At 44.4% G+C, this 17,477-nt stretch overlaps 1 protein-coding gene across 1 annotated transcript in view; it reads right to left on the bottom strand.

Moving 5' to 3' along the window:
- ITGA6 (integrin subunit alpha 6) overlaps window positions 1-17,477 on the bottom strand; it is a 74,873-nt gene that overhangs the window by 33,752 nt on the left and 23,644 nt on the right. The window contains exons 2-5 of the mRNA XM_007458840.1: window positions 5,640-5,764; window positions 3,920-3,999; window positions 2,264-2,519; window positions 307-438 (exon numbers count right to left, since the gene is read on the bottom strand). Of these exons, the coding sequence (XP_007458902.1) occupies window positions 307-438; window positions 2,264-2,519; window positions 3,920-3,999; window positions 5,640-5,764 (593 nt within the window). The remainder of the gene's footprint in view (window positions 1-306; window positions 439-2,263; window positions 2,520-3,919; window positions 4,000-5,639; window positions 5,765-17,477) is intronic.

Genomic DNA, 17,477 nt, shown 5'->3' with positions numbered 1-17,477 from the left:
AGCCTGCCTCAGGTTACAGAGGCCAACACTAGCTCAGGAAACAGACCTCCACACAGGAGGACAGAAGATTTTAGGAGAGAGTAGTAGGTTTCCTCCTGCTTTGAGCAAGCTCAGGTGAGACGGGAAGGATCCCAAGCATCAGTCAGGTTGCCTTGGAATCACCAAGGCTTAAATTCCAGTAAATGCAACCACAGTCCCCTGGCTCCAACCTGGCCTCTTCTCAGCCTAGCAGTCCAGGGTCCTGTGACAGCGGTGTCACACAGAGGCATCTGAAGAGGCAGGCATGCCGTCTACTCTCGTTCCTACCTAAATAACTGTTAGCAGGAACAGGAACTAGACTTTCATCACGGTCAGTCTCTCCACCAACTTCATAAGGCCCATCTTCAAAGATGTTCATGTCAAAAAAAGTGTTATTCTTTTGCTCTACGCGAACAATCCCTAAAAGAATGAAATGGTTAAAAAAAAAAATGAAGATGAAACAAAATAAAATAGATGCTTCCTAATAAACATTCCTCATGTTATCATTAAGCACAGAAAGAAAAGTCTGGAGGAAGAAAAGGAGAAGAAAGATGACTTTTGAGGTTATTAAAGTTAAAAAATCATGTTCGTGTAGATTTTTACATCAAACAAATTTGTTCTAGTAATTAAAAAAATGCCCATGCATTTTCATGAATTATCTTTATAATGCCATGACACTAGATGGAAAATGGACTGTTTACTTAGTTAACTAAACCTACAAAAAACTTTTCAATTATATGAACCTGATACATTTTACATTTTCTATAATCCTAAATCGATTTATCTTTTTACTATACTGTGAAAGTAAGATTAGTAGTTTGATCTTTTCTTCCAATCACTTTAAGCAAAGATTTAAAAGCTTTAAAAAATTTTCACAGCTAATAATTGAAAAGAGATCTCACATCGTCCACTATAAATGGTAACATTTTAAGTCAGAATTTATAAAGCAGATAAAACATGTTTCCCATAAATTAAACCATACATAATTGATGGGTGTTTTTATTGTTTTGTTTTACTATGTATGGCCTCTATTCTTGCTAAAATAAAACAATTTCTAAATTCATGTGTTATTTCGATTAGGTCAAGATAACCTGCCAAATGCTGTTACGTGGAAGTTTTGGTTGGGGCCGGGGAGGCCAAAGGAAATTCCTCCCAAAGGTTGCTATCGAGCAAGGTGTTCTCAAGGCTCATTTCTAATAGGAAATTTCTGAATGGAAAAAGGGAAAAATTTCCCAAGTTTTTCCTGACTAGTGAGAATGTCATAACACAGGATTTATTTTGAGAAATTTCTCAAAAAAAAGTCTTATTTCCAAATCAGATGCATTTCTCTTCACTATGGATTACAGTAAGGTTAATTGTCCTTTATAACACAGTGGTTTTTCTACACCTGCTGAATTTCTTCAGAGAAGTTGAACTTTTACTACAGGAGCACTGACCATGTTCATCCAGGCAAAAAATGCAGGCCATTCTTCCCCCTCCCTCCCTCCCGGTGTCTCCTTTTACCTATATCACGAAATTATTTAAACAATACCATTAAACAATCTTTCCAGAAGTTATCCAAAATCATCTCAAAATTCCCTAATTTGACATCTATGCTTCTAACTATACTGCGTTATTAGCAAAACACAGCCTTTTAAGATAATACATAATGAAAAAATGTCTAGGGCTTCCCTGGTGGCGCAGTGGTTGGCAGTCCACCTGCAGATGCAGGTGCCCCGGTCGGGGAAGATCCCACATGCCTCGGAGCGGCTGGGCCCGTGAGCCGTGGCCGTTGAGCCTGCACGTCCGGAGCCTGTGCTCCGCGGCGGGAGGGGCCACAACAGTGAGAGGCCCACATACCGCAAAAAAAAAGGCTGTATTAATACAATGTTATTTGTACATGACACCACTCAATTATTTTCAGTTTTCAGATCCCTACCTTAAAATTAAAACTTTCAGCTTCATGAAACAGGCAAATACAAAACAGCAAAAACTAATGTTAATTATATTCTTACAGAAGAAAGTTAATTACTTATATTAATGTAAACTGCTGGCAGAGGGAAAAAAATCTCTTGAAACATACATTTTGAACATTATTTGTTCTTAAAAATCAGAATTTAGATATTTTGCTATCCTACCCTACTTCTACAACATAAAAGTACCTTATAACACATTTTGTTTTCATTTAAAATGTACTAAATCATGGTGCATATAATAGCAATTATGTAACAATTCTAATCTCTTTCTATAAATACACATGTCATACCTTTCCAGTTGTAAGTGCCTGGGGCTCCAAACGCAATGTAATGAAAGTCTTTAGTAAAAGTAGCTGCTACACCTTGTTGGCAAGAACCAAATTTTTCATGACCTCTTAATCGGCCATCACAAAAACTCCAGTCTCCTCCATCCATATCATCTTCAATCCTGAGATTCTGACTTAGGACGTAACACCTTCCAAAAATGTCTCGGGATTCCTGTTTTGTATTAACATGCTGCCTTTTTTCATATCGATGAGCACATGTCTGCAAACAGATGGAATAAAGTAGCCCATACACATTGGCAAACCTTACGTTTTTCATTACAAATTGATGAAGTTGTCAATAATCAAGAGGTTAATTCTAAGTGAGATGTTAAATGTGGCCTCCTCCTGAGATTGGATCTGAAAACCAGCAAATCTTCCTCCCCACAGTTGCAAGGAGACCATTATCTAGCACAGGGCTTCTGTCTTGCCCTCAGCCTGAGAATAATGCTCCAATCCCAATCCTGAATGCCAATCTGTAATCCACAGGCAAATTTATTTATAAATTTACTTGTCACATAAACCGTGGGAAACACCCTATTTCATCTTCTCAGTTTAATTGGGTTTTAGTGGCTATATAAACCTTCACATCAGTATGTTTGTGAAAATAAGTACTCATATTCCAGAGGAGAGAAATCAAGGACATATTTTCACAGGGATCAGGCTAACACTGCTAAAACAAAGACATTTTCCTTTTACCTATACTATTTCCTTATAATCAATACTAACTAACTTATCCTCTAAACTCTGAGATTAAGTTTATTTTAAAAGGCAGAGACAATTACACTGCTGGGAGAGATGAAATAATCTCTAATTTTACAGGGTATTCATGGCCACCCTCCATATAACAGGCTGAAAACACTTTACAATGTCCAAGTCAATTTCCCATAATGCATCCCCTTAGATATAAAAATTCAGTGTTTGGTAAAATTCTCACTTTTCGCAAAATTCTACATAAATTTGTTACAGCAACCAGATTTTGAAAGAGACAGAAACATCATCATAATCCAGCCTGGCACCTCCAAGGCCACCTCGCACAATCCATCTAACAAACCCTTTTTTCTTCGTTACCACTTCTATTTGAAGCAGCTCAGAATATATAATAAAAGTTTTAAATTATCTGATCCTTACTTTCCATGACCATTCCCATATATTTTTTTTATAACTCAGCTATAATAGCTACATAGTTCCTGAGACAAAAAGCATGACTAGTTTTGTTTGTTTGTTTTTAACATCTTTCTTGGAGTATAATTGCTTTGCAGTGTTGTGTTAGTTTCTGCTGTATAACAAAGTGAAGCATGTCTAGTTTTGCTTTGCTTCTTCTTTTAAGACCACCGAGAGTTTTAGGGACATTGGTAAAGGTTTTTAAATAAGTTCTTTGAATCTGAAAGTTCTAAAGAAAAGCAGATTGTAGAGCTGTTTCAAAATAGATCAGAAATCACAGGAAAAATAATGCTTTCATTTCTTCTTGACATCAATTCCTGCTTTAAAGCAGTCAGTTTTCTAGAATGTATACTCTATGCAGGCAGAAGCTCTACCTGTTTTGTTCAATACTGTAAGCCCAGCAGTGGCACACAACAGGCACTCAGACATTGTGGAATGGACACACTTCTCTACACTTACCACAACTTTGCCCCCTGGACCTTGGCTCTGGACGGTGACCCCCATCCACTGATCTTCCTTGCTTTCCGATGAAGGGTCAGCTGTGGAGAAAGCAGCACAGCTTACACACACACAGTTAGGACTTCAAAGCAATTGCAACAGGAAATGAACCAATAAATGAACAAAAATGTAAGGAACAGCTTCTCAATTGCCTTGACTCCAAGTCTAAACACTTAGTAAGTTTAGTTACTCAATCCAGAAAAATTACTTCTCATCTTAAGAAAACAGGTGAGTGATTATTGCTATGAATGATTCATCAAATTCTTTATATAAAATACATACCTTTACCTGGTAGCCCTTCACTTTCTCTGACATCCAGGGTCCCGAGTACAGAAACTACCATCCAAACTAACAAAAAAGTGGGTACTTCTCTACATACTCCCAAATTTGTTACATAATAGCATGAACTCTTCTTTACTGCAGATGGGAAGACAAGGCCTCAGACTCACTTTATATCTTCCTATCAATGCAGAAAAGGAAAGTGATATATTTATTTTTACCTCCTTCCTCCAAAAAGGAGGGAGAGAGGGAAACCATAAATCTCACCATGTGCTCATTTCAGTATCAATCTGAGCCTACTGTTTGACCCTACATCCAAATTTTTGCCTTCCCCAATGAGAAGGCAGGCATGATTTCCAATCTTGAATCGTTACAAAACTATGAAACCTGGGGCTTCCCTGGTGGCGCAGCGGTTGGGAGTCCGCCTGCCGATTCAGGGGACGCGGGTTTGTGCCCTGGTCCGGGAGGATCCCACATGCCCCGGAGCGGCTGGGCCCATGAGCCATGGCCTCTGGGCCTGCGTGTCCGGAGCCTGTGCTCTGCCGTGGGAGAGGCCACAACAGTGAGAGGCCCACATACCGAAAAAAGAAAAAAAAAAAAACTATGAAACCTAACAACTTTAGGTAGACAGAAGGAAAAAATGCCAAAATGTTAAGTAAAGAGCAATTATGCCTACATTATCAGTGGGTCTGGGTTTTTCCCTTACAGTTCAAAGTCATTTACAAGTTTCCCACAATTAACATGTATTATTTTCTAATCAGTAAAAAAAAAACCCAAAAACAAATACTGTTGCTAAAAAGATGAAAAAGCAAGAGAAGAACATAAACATGAATCTTCAAATCTGCTTAGACCAAGAATGTCAAACTAGGTTTGGTTGCAGCTTCTCAGGACCCTAATTGCTCTGCCTACCACACAGAGTCTGTGCAAAACAAGCCTCTAACTGAGATAGTAGGGCAAAATTTATCCATGTTGGCCAGCTTTCATTTTAGAGAGATCTGATGTTTAAAGAGTCTTTCTCCCAAATATTTTTAACAGCAAATGAGAACTTTTGGCCGCTGATACACATTCAATTGAAATACATTCAATTTTCTTCGCGGCTGTGAATACAGTTTCTCTCCCATAGAAGCTCAACACATCACTAGGTGGCGACATCGATACACCATATCAGTTTAGAAAGCAGAGTTGGGTCGGGGGGCGGGCAGGAACTACGCTGCAGCCCCGGTGACTTAAAACGTAAATGTGCTCAGGGCAAGCAAGAAACAGACGAGGCTGATGCAATCAACAGAGGCCCTCTCTCCAAGAATAAATGCTTGTCCCCCCCCCTTCCTTCCTCCTGGAAAGGGCAAGTGGGATACAAGGCAAGTTGGTCAAGGGAACCCTGAGCGAGTGCAGAAGAACTCACCGTCGTTATCAAATTCAACCCGTGGGCACGGCCCCCGGGAGGTGATGTCGCAGCTGTACAAGCCTCCTGTTCTGTTGGCCTTCTGCAGCGGAAGGGCCACTGCCCGTGGGGCCCCCACGAGCAACCTGTTGACGAAGCAGAGAATTTGCAGATTTGAGTTGAATACGCATGTAACGTTTCAATCAGTCAGAACCACGAGATATTGGGGTTATTCTTTATCAAGGAGTCCCCTAATTCTCTGCCAGTTTAGGTGGTGAGGGAGAACAAAAGCAGAGCCCTGTGACACACACACACACGCGCACACACACACACACAAAACGATGCAAGTCAAGCACAAGAAGAAGGGTTGTTGAAACAAGGTGAAGGATACGCGCGTCTCTCATCGAATCAGCAGCTCTCTGCGGAGCACGATTCTGGTGTTTCAGAAGCCACGCTTTGCATAGAGCTTGCCCCCTGCACCTAAGCCAAGGACATTATAAGGAACCCAGACACAACTAACACTCCCACACTGGAGAATAAAAATGGTCACATTAAACTCAACAAGCGACGATACGTCAATTTCCAACACTGTGCCTTCCTGGGGGTGGTTTTCAAAGGTAATTTTGAATGTCCCCCAGATTTCCAGTTTTTACACTGTTATTAATTAAACCGGGAGGCCATCAGACTGAGGTGGCTCTAACGCTGCGGCAGCCTACGGGAGCGAACCAAAATCTCAGCCTGTAAACGCCTCACTGTTGCAAAACCAAACCCTAAGGGCAACCAATCACAAACTGTGTCCATCCCATCAAACCATTTCCTTGCTTTGCTTCCTTACTTTCTCTGTGTCTTTCCCTGCTCCTGTCGGTGGAGCACCGCTAACCACTTCCACTTGACGCTGCCAGGTTCGCACTGATTTCTGCTCAAACTCGTCGAGTTTTTAATATGCCTCAGTTTACCTTTTAACAACACAGATTTGGAACCAAACCTTTGCCCAAGATACAACTCAACTGAATTACTCTTTTGCAGCCTCTTTCTGCATCAATTCTTACTTCCTGGCATTTTGGTCATCTCCACAAGCTCCTCCTCTATCGTCCAATTAATCCCCACCAAGGATTCAGGAATACCACTTATGTACTAGGCATCCTAATATTCCCTCTCCCCTCCCACCTCGGGTTCTTGCCATCTCCAGTAAGAGGGGCTCCTAAGCCAAACCCACAATCCTTAAAATCTGTTTCCCAGCCAGAGGGATCTTTAGAGACCCACTACCTTTCTGTTGTGTTCTTTTTACTTAATGTCCTTTACTCACCATCAGTTTTACAATCTTTGGGGTCTGGCTGACTGACAGGAGAAGAAACAAAGAGAAAGAACAGACACCTGACTGGACAGAGAAACAGAGCTGAAAGGGAAACCAGGCTGGAGTTGGGGAAAAGGGCTGGGAACACGAATGGGAACCAACAACCAACTCCCAAAACAGAAAAGCCACTCCTGGCCTTCAAGAAACTCACAAATCTCAGATGCCAAAAACAAAAGAACAAACAAACAAACAACCCCACACACACAACAGTCCTTACCACTTTTGTCTTTGCTGTGATCCCAATAAAGGATTTAACTTTTTTTTTTTTTTAAACCAACGCAATGCAGTGGGTACAATGGAAGGAAAACGCACTCAGAAAACAGAGACGGGAGCCAGACTCTGCCCAGGGAGAGCCAGTGAGGCGGGTCTTACAGAGCGATGGCTGGCTTGTGTGGGAACATGTATCCCTAGCACCATCCTTCCTCCCAGACCCTTGGGTGGAAGCACCATCAGCCTCCACCTCCAATCCGTCCAACATTTAAGGGATGAAACAAGACACACCAAAGTACGGAACTGCAGGACCAAGGTGGGGTCCTTGGTGCCTGGAACTTCTGTGCAGAGGCAAGGCCAAGGGCTGTCCCACACCTATTCCGCTAATGTCTTGATCCCAGAAGCTCTGACAAAGAGCTGAGAGGTGAACTAGGCTACACTGTGACTGAACAAGCTCAATTATCCAGCAGGTGTGGAGATGGAACCCTGTCTAAGTACTTCGAGGGATAAGCAAAGTGCTGGGGTCAGAAGCACAAAATCACAGGATGTGGGCACTGGAAGTGCCATAAAATGCATCCAGCCCTCTAACTTCACAGACGAGGAAACAGAGGCTTTGGGGAGGAGGTAAGTACCCTGTCCCTGAGACCTCACAGTTAGTTGGGAGCCAGGAAAAAAAAACTACCTTGGAGCAATGTTTTCTCCATTCCTCTAAACTGCTAGTTCCTAGGAAAATAAAACCCAGGATTTTAAGGTGTTTACAATTTAAATGAAAGGGCAAAACCTACACAAATGAAACACTGAAACAAGAACTGTTCCATTTACTAAGACTAATTCAGAAAGGGCGAGGGAAGGCGGAGGCGAAGCATTATTGCAGCTGGGTGGGGTGAAGGTCACGAGGAGATTTCCTGTAAAGGTAACGACTCCAACAGGCAAGGCTATAAAGAGCAGAGCAGGCCAGGAGTTCCAAGGTTATTAGTGTACCTTCTCTGTCCACTTCCTCTCCTCATCGCCGCCCAAGGAGCCTGGCAAGCTACCATAGGCAGGTACTAGGTCTTGTTATTTCCCGTTGACCGTCCTCGCTCATTTGTTCACTTATTCATTCCACAAACATTCAAGAGCCTCCTAGGATGAGTAAGAATTGCCCCCCTCCTTGCCAAACCCTGGCCCTGTGAGAGCCAGATCCATAATCGGGTCTTTAAACCACAGGGAGGTAGAAGCAATGGGAGGGCGGGGCAGAGTGCCGCGCCCATCCAGAGGGCACTAAACCTGCCCAGGAGCGTGTGTCACCTAGAGATGACAGGAGCTGGAGGTGGCCCAGTGAGGGGCACGGCATGTGCACAGGCTGAGAGGGAAGGGGCCGGAGGAAATGGAAGAGTAGGAATCGGCGATGCAACAAGACGGGATTGGGGATGGGCAGCCTGATCTGCGGAGCTCCGCGTTCCGGTGCAAAAGGCCACAGATGCGCACCTGCGCAGCGCCTCAGAGCCCCTGGCTTCCGCTGGCCGTTTGTCCCCAGCAGGGGACAGGTGCTTCCGGGTTTCCTGCTGTTGAAAGAGCTGCGGAGATCGTTCCATTTACATGGACAGTCCTTCAGAGCAAGCCGCTCCCTCCAGCCTCCTTTCCCCTGGCTGCGTGGGAGGGCTTCTCCCTCTTCGGTACCTGCAGATTCCACTGCCTCCCAGGCCCTCAAAGGGCGGGCCTCTACCACGCAGGAACCCCTTCACTCCAGTCGGCTGGCTAGTTATAGGGCTGTAGCGACCAAATTTCCCGGATGCTACGAATGCCAAGCTCTTAAAGAAGTTCCCCCGCATTCTTTGGGGGTGGCTACTGCGTCTGAAAGCTGACCACAGAGAAGGATGGAAGCAGCTGGAAGATTGGGGGGGGGGAGGGGACAACACATAGGAAAAGGGAACTTGACAAAATAAGAGCAATGTACCTCTGGAGAATAATGTTAGCTGTCACACTGCCTCGTGTTCCCAGCACTATCCTTCCTCCCAGGTCCCTGGACAGTTGGCACAATGAGCCCCGCTTCGGAATCTGTCCCAGCTCAGACGGAGGAGGCGGGGTGCTCTGGGGCCTCAGGCCACAGGCAGCCAGAGGGGGAAGAGCAGACACCCATCAGTGGGGGGTGCCCCTGCTCTAGCCGCACCCCATTCCCTGGGACCACACTTACAGGAAGACAGTGATGGGGAAGGCAGGTAGAGCTGTAAGTCAGACAAAATCAGTCATAGAAAAGGTGAGGAAGCACCTTGATGGAGGAACACGGTTCCCCCAACCGAAGTCAACAACTGGCAGGTGTCTTAATCCTCAAGGGAAAGTCACCCTCTCTTGTTCAGGAAATAAGCAAACTCTGATTTCTGCTTAGAACCAGCCTTAATCACAGGAGGTCGCAGCCCATTAGCTGAGGCTATGTCTGGCAAGGATAAAGAATTGAAAATAGAGCTGTAAGCAGTCAATGCCACCATCCCCGGTGCAACCCATCTACATCCTCATTAAGTCCTTTAGGACCTGGGCACTGGCCTAAGCCATTCAGAACCCAGCCAGCTCCTGGGATAGCACAGCGAGTGCAGCTCTAGGCAGGACAGTCTGCATCTGGGGGGAAGATTCAGGCCACACCAACATCCAGTTTCTGCTCAAATCCCACTTTTTTCCCTTTGAGGCTGGGTTTAATGTGAGCACCAGGAACTCTGGGCACCGCAGGGATGGATGCCCAGAGCAACTCCTAGGGCCCAGGGAAGCAGCTGCCAGGCTGTTCATTTTCTTTTAAGAAGCAGAAGCAGCAGCTGCTTTCTACTGACCCACCCACCCAGTACCACTGGAGGAATTCAGAACTACAGTCACACCTCACATTCAGAGTGACAGGGACCAAGGAACATGAAGTTATGGCTTTTGAAGGAAAGTGGTGGAAATGAACAGAACAGGGTCTTAGAAACCTATTCCCATATATCAGGTCAAAAGAAAAACTGTAATCAAGGAAGGGCAAGAATCTGGATTCGAACTAAGATTGTTTTAGACACCAAAAGGAACAGGAAAAATTACTTCCCAAATTGCTTTCCACAGGGCCATTGGACAATCACCTCCACTGTTTCAAGCTGTACTGACATAAACACTGCCTTGGGATTCCAACATATTGGAAACTTACCTTTAAAATACAAAACTCAAAATGTGTAAAACCACATCATCTTTAAAGATGAGAAATGAAATTTGAAATAGTAAAATACAATGTAAAAGGCAAATTGCACAAGTGTGGCAGTGACTGAGGACATGATATAAATTCAGGTCTTTGGAGTCTAGATCAAAATTCTTGGCACAAAGATGCAGGACCCTTATCATGCTATTAACCACAAGGTTATTTCAAACTGCAAGCAAGCCACACTCCTTTTTCCTATAGTCAAGTTCTCCCCCAAGCAGAGCCAGTATACTTTTGCATAACTACGTCAACCGAAAGTCCTAAACACTGGGGTACTTTTAAAACTCTAAGGACAATAGCAGCTTTGCTTCATTGTTTTTGGCAATTATTCATTTCCTCAAAGATTAAAGATTCTGCCTCTAGCTATGCAACTTTGTCCCAGGTAATGTGAAATATTGCTTCATTAGAACAAGGACACTATTATTGCTTAATTTAAAACACAGCCTTCTTAGTTTGTCCAAATTAAACCTTAATTAGAAGATGGCATTAATAATTCAACTGTGTCACCTCTACGTTTAACCCATCTTTGAGCTCAGTCTTTAACAGTAATAAATACGGATGGCAAGAAATCAAAAACAACTTACAGTGGAAAGCAATAGATTCTACACTCATCCCAAGTCCCACTCTCTGGGCAGAACTCCTTTTAAATTCTGGATTTACTTCTCTAGAACGCTAGATATTCATATTATGCTAATACATTTATTTCTTGACTTTCCAGCGTTAGGCAATTAACTGTTGACACCACAATATGAAAAGGGGAGAGCTTAAACTACTTGCTACTTTCCCTCCTATGTTTAATAACTATCTTACTTTAGTTCTTCTATTTGCTACGCTTTACGTTTTAAGTAATATATTTAAATTTCTATTTTCTCTTCATCAATTTCTGACAAAATCTCTCCATTCCCCAGCTGGGGAGATGATGCTATCAGCACTCTGTCTCCCCAACTTTCCTCTTGGTGCCTCCAAGGCCTACCATCCATTGGCTGTCCTTTTACACTATTACCAGAGCTATTACCATTTACAATTTGTCTTGTAACCACAGTTTGGTCACCTGTTCTTTTATACAACCAGGTAAACATTATTCAGTGCTGAACCAAACAGCATTGAAATTATCCTCTACCTGGGACCAGCATCAGAAGCTCTTGCCCTCCAAGGATGCTGTTCTTAGCGTCAAGGTCAAACAGACTTGCTTTCCTTCCATTCTATCAGTTGTTTGGTGTCCGTCACGTTTGGACCATGACTTCAGCTTTTCTTGGCGTTTCTCATTTACCATTTTTTCTCCCTTACGTTGTTTGCTTTCATTCCAGCCCCAATTGTTTCTAAGCTCCCAATTGTACTTAGTATGAAATCAGGATCTCTTCTTTGCTCAGATGTCCTCCTCAGAGCCCTTGGACCTCCTAGTACCACACAGACTGACTGTTCTTCTAGGTCTGCTGTACAGAGTCAGGGTCATCTGGGTCTGCTGTACGTGGTCATCCTAGCACTTCCCTTTACTGCCCCCTCCTGGATTGGTCTCCTTTGACCTAGGATCTCATGTTTTCCTCTTACTTGGTTTTCTTAAATGTCATCCTAAAGAACAGTACATGATAGGTAAACTGAGTCCCTGCATATACAAAAATGTCATTCTGCTCTCACTCCTGACTGATAGTTTGGGTGTAGCATCTAGGTTGGAAAACACTTTCTTCAGAACTGCTCTAATTTATTCTAGTGTCCAGTGCTGCCAATGAAAATTCTGACGTTAAGTCCTATTTTCGTTTCTTTAAAGGCGACTTTTAGGCTCTGCACGTTAACCCAGGCATTCTGAACAGCACGACAGTACCTGTGCGTGAGCCTTTTCTCGCTCACTGTGCACTGCGTGGCCTCTTTCAATCTAGAGACTTAGGACACCAACTTCCAGGAAACTCTTACGGTGCATCGGTCATTTTACTCATTCCATTTTCTGTTCTTTCTGGAATCTCTGTTAGCTAGTCAAGTGTGGGACCTCCTGGATTAATCTTCTCACTTTTTCCTTCCCTCTCTCTGGTTCTGAGACTTGACTTAAATTTCATTAGAAATACTAGAAAATTAAGTTTCAGCAATTATATTTGTAATCTCCAAAAGCTCTTTGTTTGGATTGCACCTTTCATATAACAATGCACCCTATTCTTATTTTGTGGATTAACATATTCTCATATTCTAAGCATTTTACCTAGAAGTTATTTTGCTTTTGTTTTTCCTTTGTTCTCCTTCTGTTCCTGGATTTTCTGTTTCTTCCAATTTTTCTTCTGGTTTACTTCAGCCATTCCCTTTCATGCTGCTCGCTCTCATCATACGCCTGATAATCCTTGGTTCTCTTGTTTTGCTGTTGCCTAAAAAGGTCCATTTTTGGCTTGGTCTCACCCCGATCAGGAATTCTGAAAGGGAGTCCTGGGTGGGGCCTGCTGACAGAGGAGTCACTTTAGGCTGAGTGAGTAGGGAGCTGCTGTCAAGACTGAAAACCAGTCTTCAAATGCTAGAGGAGGAAGGCTTAATTCTTGGGCTGCCAGCATTCACACTAGAAGCCCTAGCTTTCCCTAGCTGTTTTTTAAATACTATAACTGCCTTGCTTACCTCTACAAGAATCCATTCTTGAGCTGTAATCATTTAAGCTTTGTAAAACATGCACCTGTCAACATCCCCACCCCTTTCCCCCAAAAAAGAAAGTACTATGGTTTTTTTGTTTTTGCCAGAGTTAAATTCCTGCATCCTATACTCTGTACAGAGAGATGGGGAATGAAGGTGTCATCTGGCATCTGTGGTCCAGCATATAGGCCTTTACTTCCAGATCCACGCCTGATTCCCAGAGCCTGCCTCACCTGACGATTCTCAGGGTGGGCACGAGGCAGACCACCTGCCCCCTTTTTCCCAGTCCCTGCATGATATACTCCTGAGTGTGGCTCCCTCCCTTGTTAAGGCCATAAGCCAGATCCCATCTGCTTTCTGCCTTTTAGTAATAATCTCTCAGCCATCAGAGAACCCTGAGGAGCCTGCAGGGAAACCTGTATATCTAGTCAGCCATCTGGAACCTGTAAGTCAAAATCCAATCATTTCTTGAAGGAATCAGATTTTCACCCCAGCCTGGATTCCTTGCAGTTTGAAGGTGAATGTCCTTTTCCCAGCTGTTACCACAACATCTCTACCATTACAATCACCCCTCATATACCAGGGATTCCTCATAAAGCTCCGTGAATGAGGAAAAAAAAATCCAAAAAAGGGGTTTTTGGCCAATTTGTACATGTAAGCCATTATGAATGTAGATGAAAGAGTCCACGGACATTTGATTATTTATGTAAACATTTTGAATAACATCTTATTAAAAATTTATCTAATAGTTTTATGCTTATTTTACAAAGCAATTGTATTCAAACTCCATATGCTGCTTTGACATTACTTTCTGAAAAGCAATGTCTAACCCAGTTTTCCAGGGCATTTCTAGGACATTTTAAAGTTTATAACCACACCTAAGACTTGCAATTATCGTGTCAAATCCTGAGGAATTATTACTAAATGTGAGCTAAATTTCTTTGCTTCCTTTTTTTTTTTTTTTTTTTTTGCATTACGCGGGCCTCTCACTGCTGTGGCCTCTCCTGTTGTGGAGCACAGGCTCCGGACGCGCAGGCCCAGCGGCCATGGCTCACGGGCCCAGCCGCTCCGCGGAATGTGGGATCTTCCCGGACCGGGGCACGAACCCGTGTCCCCCGCATCGGCAGGCGGACTCCCAACCACTGCGCCACCAGGGAAGCCCTTTGCCTTTTTGAAATCATTTTATTTAAAATATTTTAAAACAAATTTAACCTCTATCCGCACCCACAGTTATAACTGATTGAGGTCCCTTTAGGCCAATGGGTTTATAGCGAACAAAACTTTGTTGCTCAAGTAAAGTAATCACGAGGGCAGCTCTCCGAGGAAAATGACTTTATAAGGGCTCAAATATAAGGCGGGATAATTTGGGGATAAAAAATAGATCTTGCCTTATATTTAAAGGTGTATGGAAAACAGCTCTAAAGCCTCCAAGTTGGAAAGCTCTCTGTGCTGTGAACAGGAATCTTAAGAAAGGCCCCTGGGTCACACCTTCTCCTCTGGAAGGTCTAGGCCCTTCCACACAAAGGCCACGTTGCACTGAGTCGTTTTTGGTCAGACTGTCCACAAAGTGGTTAAAGCTTCCAACACTTCGCTGGGCTGACCATAGGCCCAGGTTTCCCCAGGACACTCCCGATTCACACCTATTGTCCCAGGCCCCCTTTCATTCTCAAAAATGTCCCAGTTTGGTAGATAAACTATACAGTCATTCCAGCCTCAGGTATAAAGCTAGCAATGTAACCTGACTGAGGCAACAACTTGAATTTAATAATGCTATCCTTGACAGTCCAACTGTGTGCTTGGATATGGCACAGTTTCCCAGGTACCGGGGAGTTACTTCGGCCCGGGAGGCCCTGCAGTCAATTTCCACATGACCAGGCTCGCTGAGGGCAGCTTGTCTGGTCATCGAAGCTCCAATGGCCCTCTGAGAGCCCCTCTCCACTGCAGCCAGACTGACACTCTAGGTATCCACCGGCAGAAGCACTGTCCCTCCTCTGGCTGGAGGGGGAGGTGCCTGCTTTCCAAGGACCAGCGGTCAACGGGGAATGTCCACACCCCACCTACCACCCCCAGCCACCATGAGCAAACCTGGTAACCTGCCAGGTTTTTGCTAAGGATTGCTAAGGAGTTTTGTCCTTTCCTCCCCCTTCCTTCTTTACCTGGTGTAGAGAACAGACATTACAGCTTGCTTGTGTTTTAACCTAAACCCCGCAACTCTGCCTCTGAGTCAAATGGCTTCAGAGGAAGGGCCTGCTTCTCTCTCCTCTGGAACCAGAAAATCGCTCAATCATCAGACTAACTCCCATGTTAGACTTTCCAAAGTACATACATTATTAAAGTTATCAAACTTAAAAAGACTATTCTTATTTTAATGACTGGTTATTTGAAGATCTAAAAATATACGAGGGAACTCTGCACTCAAGAACTGATATCCAGGGGCTTCCTTGGTGGCGCAGTGGGTAAGAATCCACCTGCCAGTGCAGGGGACACGGGTTTGAGCCCTGGTCCAGGAAGATCCCACATGCCGCGGAGCAACTGAGCCCACGTGCCACAACTACTGAGCCTGTGCCCTAGAGCCTGTGAGCCACAACTACTGAAACCCGTGTGCCTAGAGCCCGTGCTCTGCAACAAAAGAAGCCACCGCAATGAGAAGCCTGTGCACCAAAACGAAGAGTAGCCCCAGCTCACCGCAACTGGAGAAACCCTGTGCGCAGCAACGAAGACCCAATGCAGCCAAAAAGTAAATTTATTAAAAAAACACTGATATCCAGCAGCAGTGAGCTGTGCATTAGCAAATATCATTGTATTTAATGTGTGCTGTTAGTCCTGAAGAATCGTTTCCAAACAACCCAAAAACTAAGTATAGATATGTTGAATAAAACTCTAGTTTTCCTATAAGTAGTCAAGATAGGAAACAGACTGGTCTTTTTCAGGGAAAGTCACTGCTATTCACAACCACGTAGCAGTGCCCGGGTGCCTGGCTGAGTGTCTGGACATGAACTCTCTGCCCTCGCCGGCCCTCTGCATAGGTCAGGGCTATGAGGCATCTAGAATGTAGTTCCATGAAGGCACACATCTTGCTGGGGTTTTTTTGGGTTTTTTTTTTGTGGTACGCGGGCCTCTCACTGTTGTGGCCTCTCCCGTTGGGGAGCAACAGGCTCCAGACGCGCAGGCTCAGCGGCCATGGCTCACGGGCGCAGCCGCTCCACGGCATGTGGGATCTTCCCGGACCGGGGCATGAACCCGTGTCCCCTGCATCGGCAGGCGGACTCTCAACCACTGCGCCACCAGGGAAGCCCCCAACAGGTATTTCAAATGAACCAAATTCATCATAGTAATTTACACAGCTAAAAAGTGAAGTTCACTTTTAATGAGTTCAACACAGCAGATTTAAACTAAACTGAGAAACCTTCCACTATTTCTACAAGTGGCCCTGTACAGGAAAATGGGGGACAGCACTGCCTGCTGGCCCCCCCATCCCTTGGCCTATTTCCAACAAGTCAGACTTTCCTTTCAGGGCTCCAGTTGGTCTTCAAAATATGTCGGTATTCTGTTTTGTACGGTGATTTTTAAACTGTATGTAAAAGCTAGATTATAATGCATAATGTAGCACTGTTTCAGAACAGTTATGCCAACAAATCTGAGTAAATGATGGTGAAATGCTGGCAGCCAGTCTGAGAGCACAACCTTTAAATCATCCCCCTGTTCACTCCTTCGTTCCTTCAGCAAATATCTCCCAAGCTCCCTGCTGCAGGAAGCGCTCTGCCCACGTTGTGACCGGGCTGCCTCCCCGCCTCAGCTGGACCTGTTGGAGCAGTCAGTGGTTCCTACTTCCAGGATTCCTACCAACTAATGCCTTCCCAAGAGACACAAAGGAAACTGGCCTTAGCAACACCTTACACAGACAGCAGTTTGCCTCCGTGGCCCACACTGCATCTGGGAACCACAGAAGGGGCTGGGAGGTTTCAAAGGTAGCTTTAACATCAGTGCTTTTACCCATGACCCAGCTGCAACAACACACAACAAAATGAGCCCATAGGATGGGTTTTGGGAGAAAGCTTTGAAAAAAAGCTTTCAAACGTCATTGTCAAATGAAGCTTGAACTTTGTTTCTGGTTTTAAACAGGCAGAACCCATAAACCCTAATGTTTTTGAATGTCTTTTACTCAACCCACTTGGATTTTCCACAGGGCTACTTACAGATGAGAAAATACAGGAGAACTGCCCTGTTCCTGTATGTGGGGTCACCATGTGGCTCTGGTCCTATGGCACTGCTACCTTGTTACCACCATCACTTCCCCTCCCCACCCCACCGAGATTCCAACCGGACCGACCACCTGAATTCACCCTTTCCACCAGGCTCTTCGTTCACGCTTCCACACTGTGCAGATGCTGTCCATTCCCCGCAGAACGTCTGCCCCAACCCCAACTCTTCCCCAGACCTCCACTCAACTCCAGCATCACCTCCATGAGTGAATCCCAGCCCTCTGCCTCCTCAGGTGTTGGTT

This window comes from Lipotes vexillifer, unplaced genomic scaffold (genome assembly GCF_000442215.2).
Source record: "Lipotes vexillifer unplaced genomic scaffold, Lipotes_vexillifer_v1.1 scaffold1306, whole genome shotgun sequence".
Taxonomy (NCBI): domain Eukaryota; kingdom Metazoa; phylum Chordata; class Mammalia; order Artiodactyla; family Lipotidae; genus Lipotes; species Lipotes vexillifer.
Note: the sequence above shows the minus strand (reverse complement) of the source record. Positions and strands in the feature narration are given on the sequence as shown.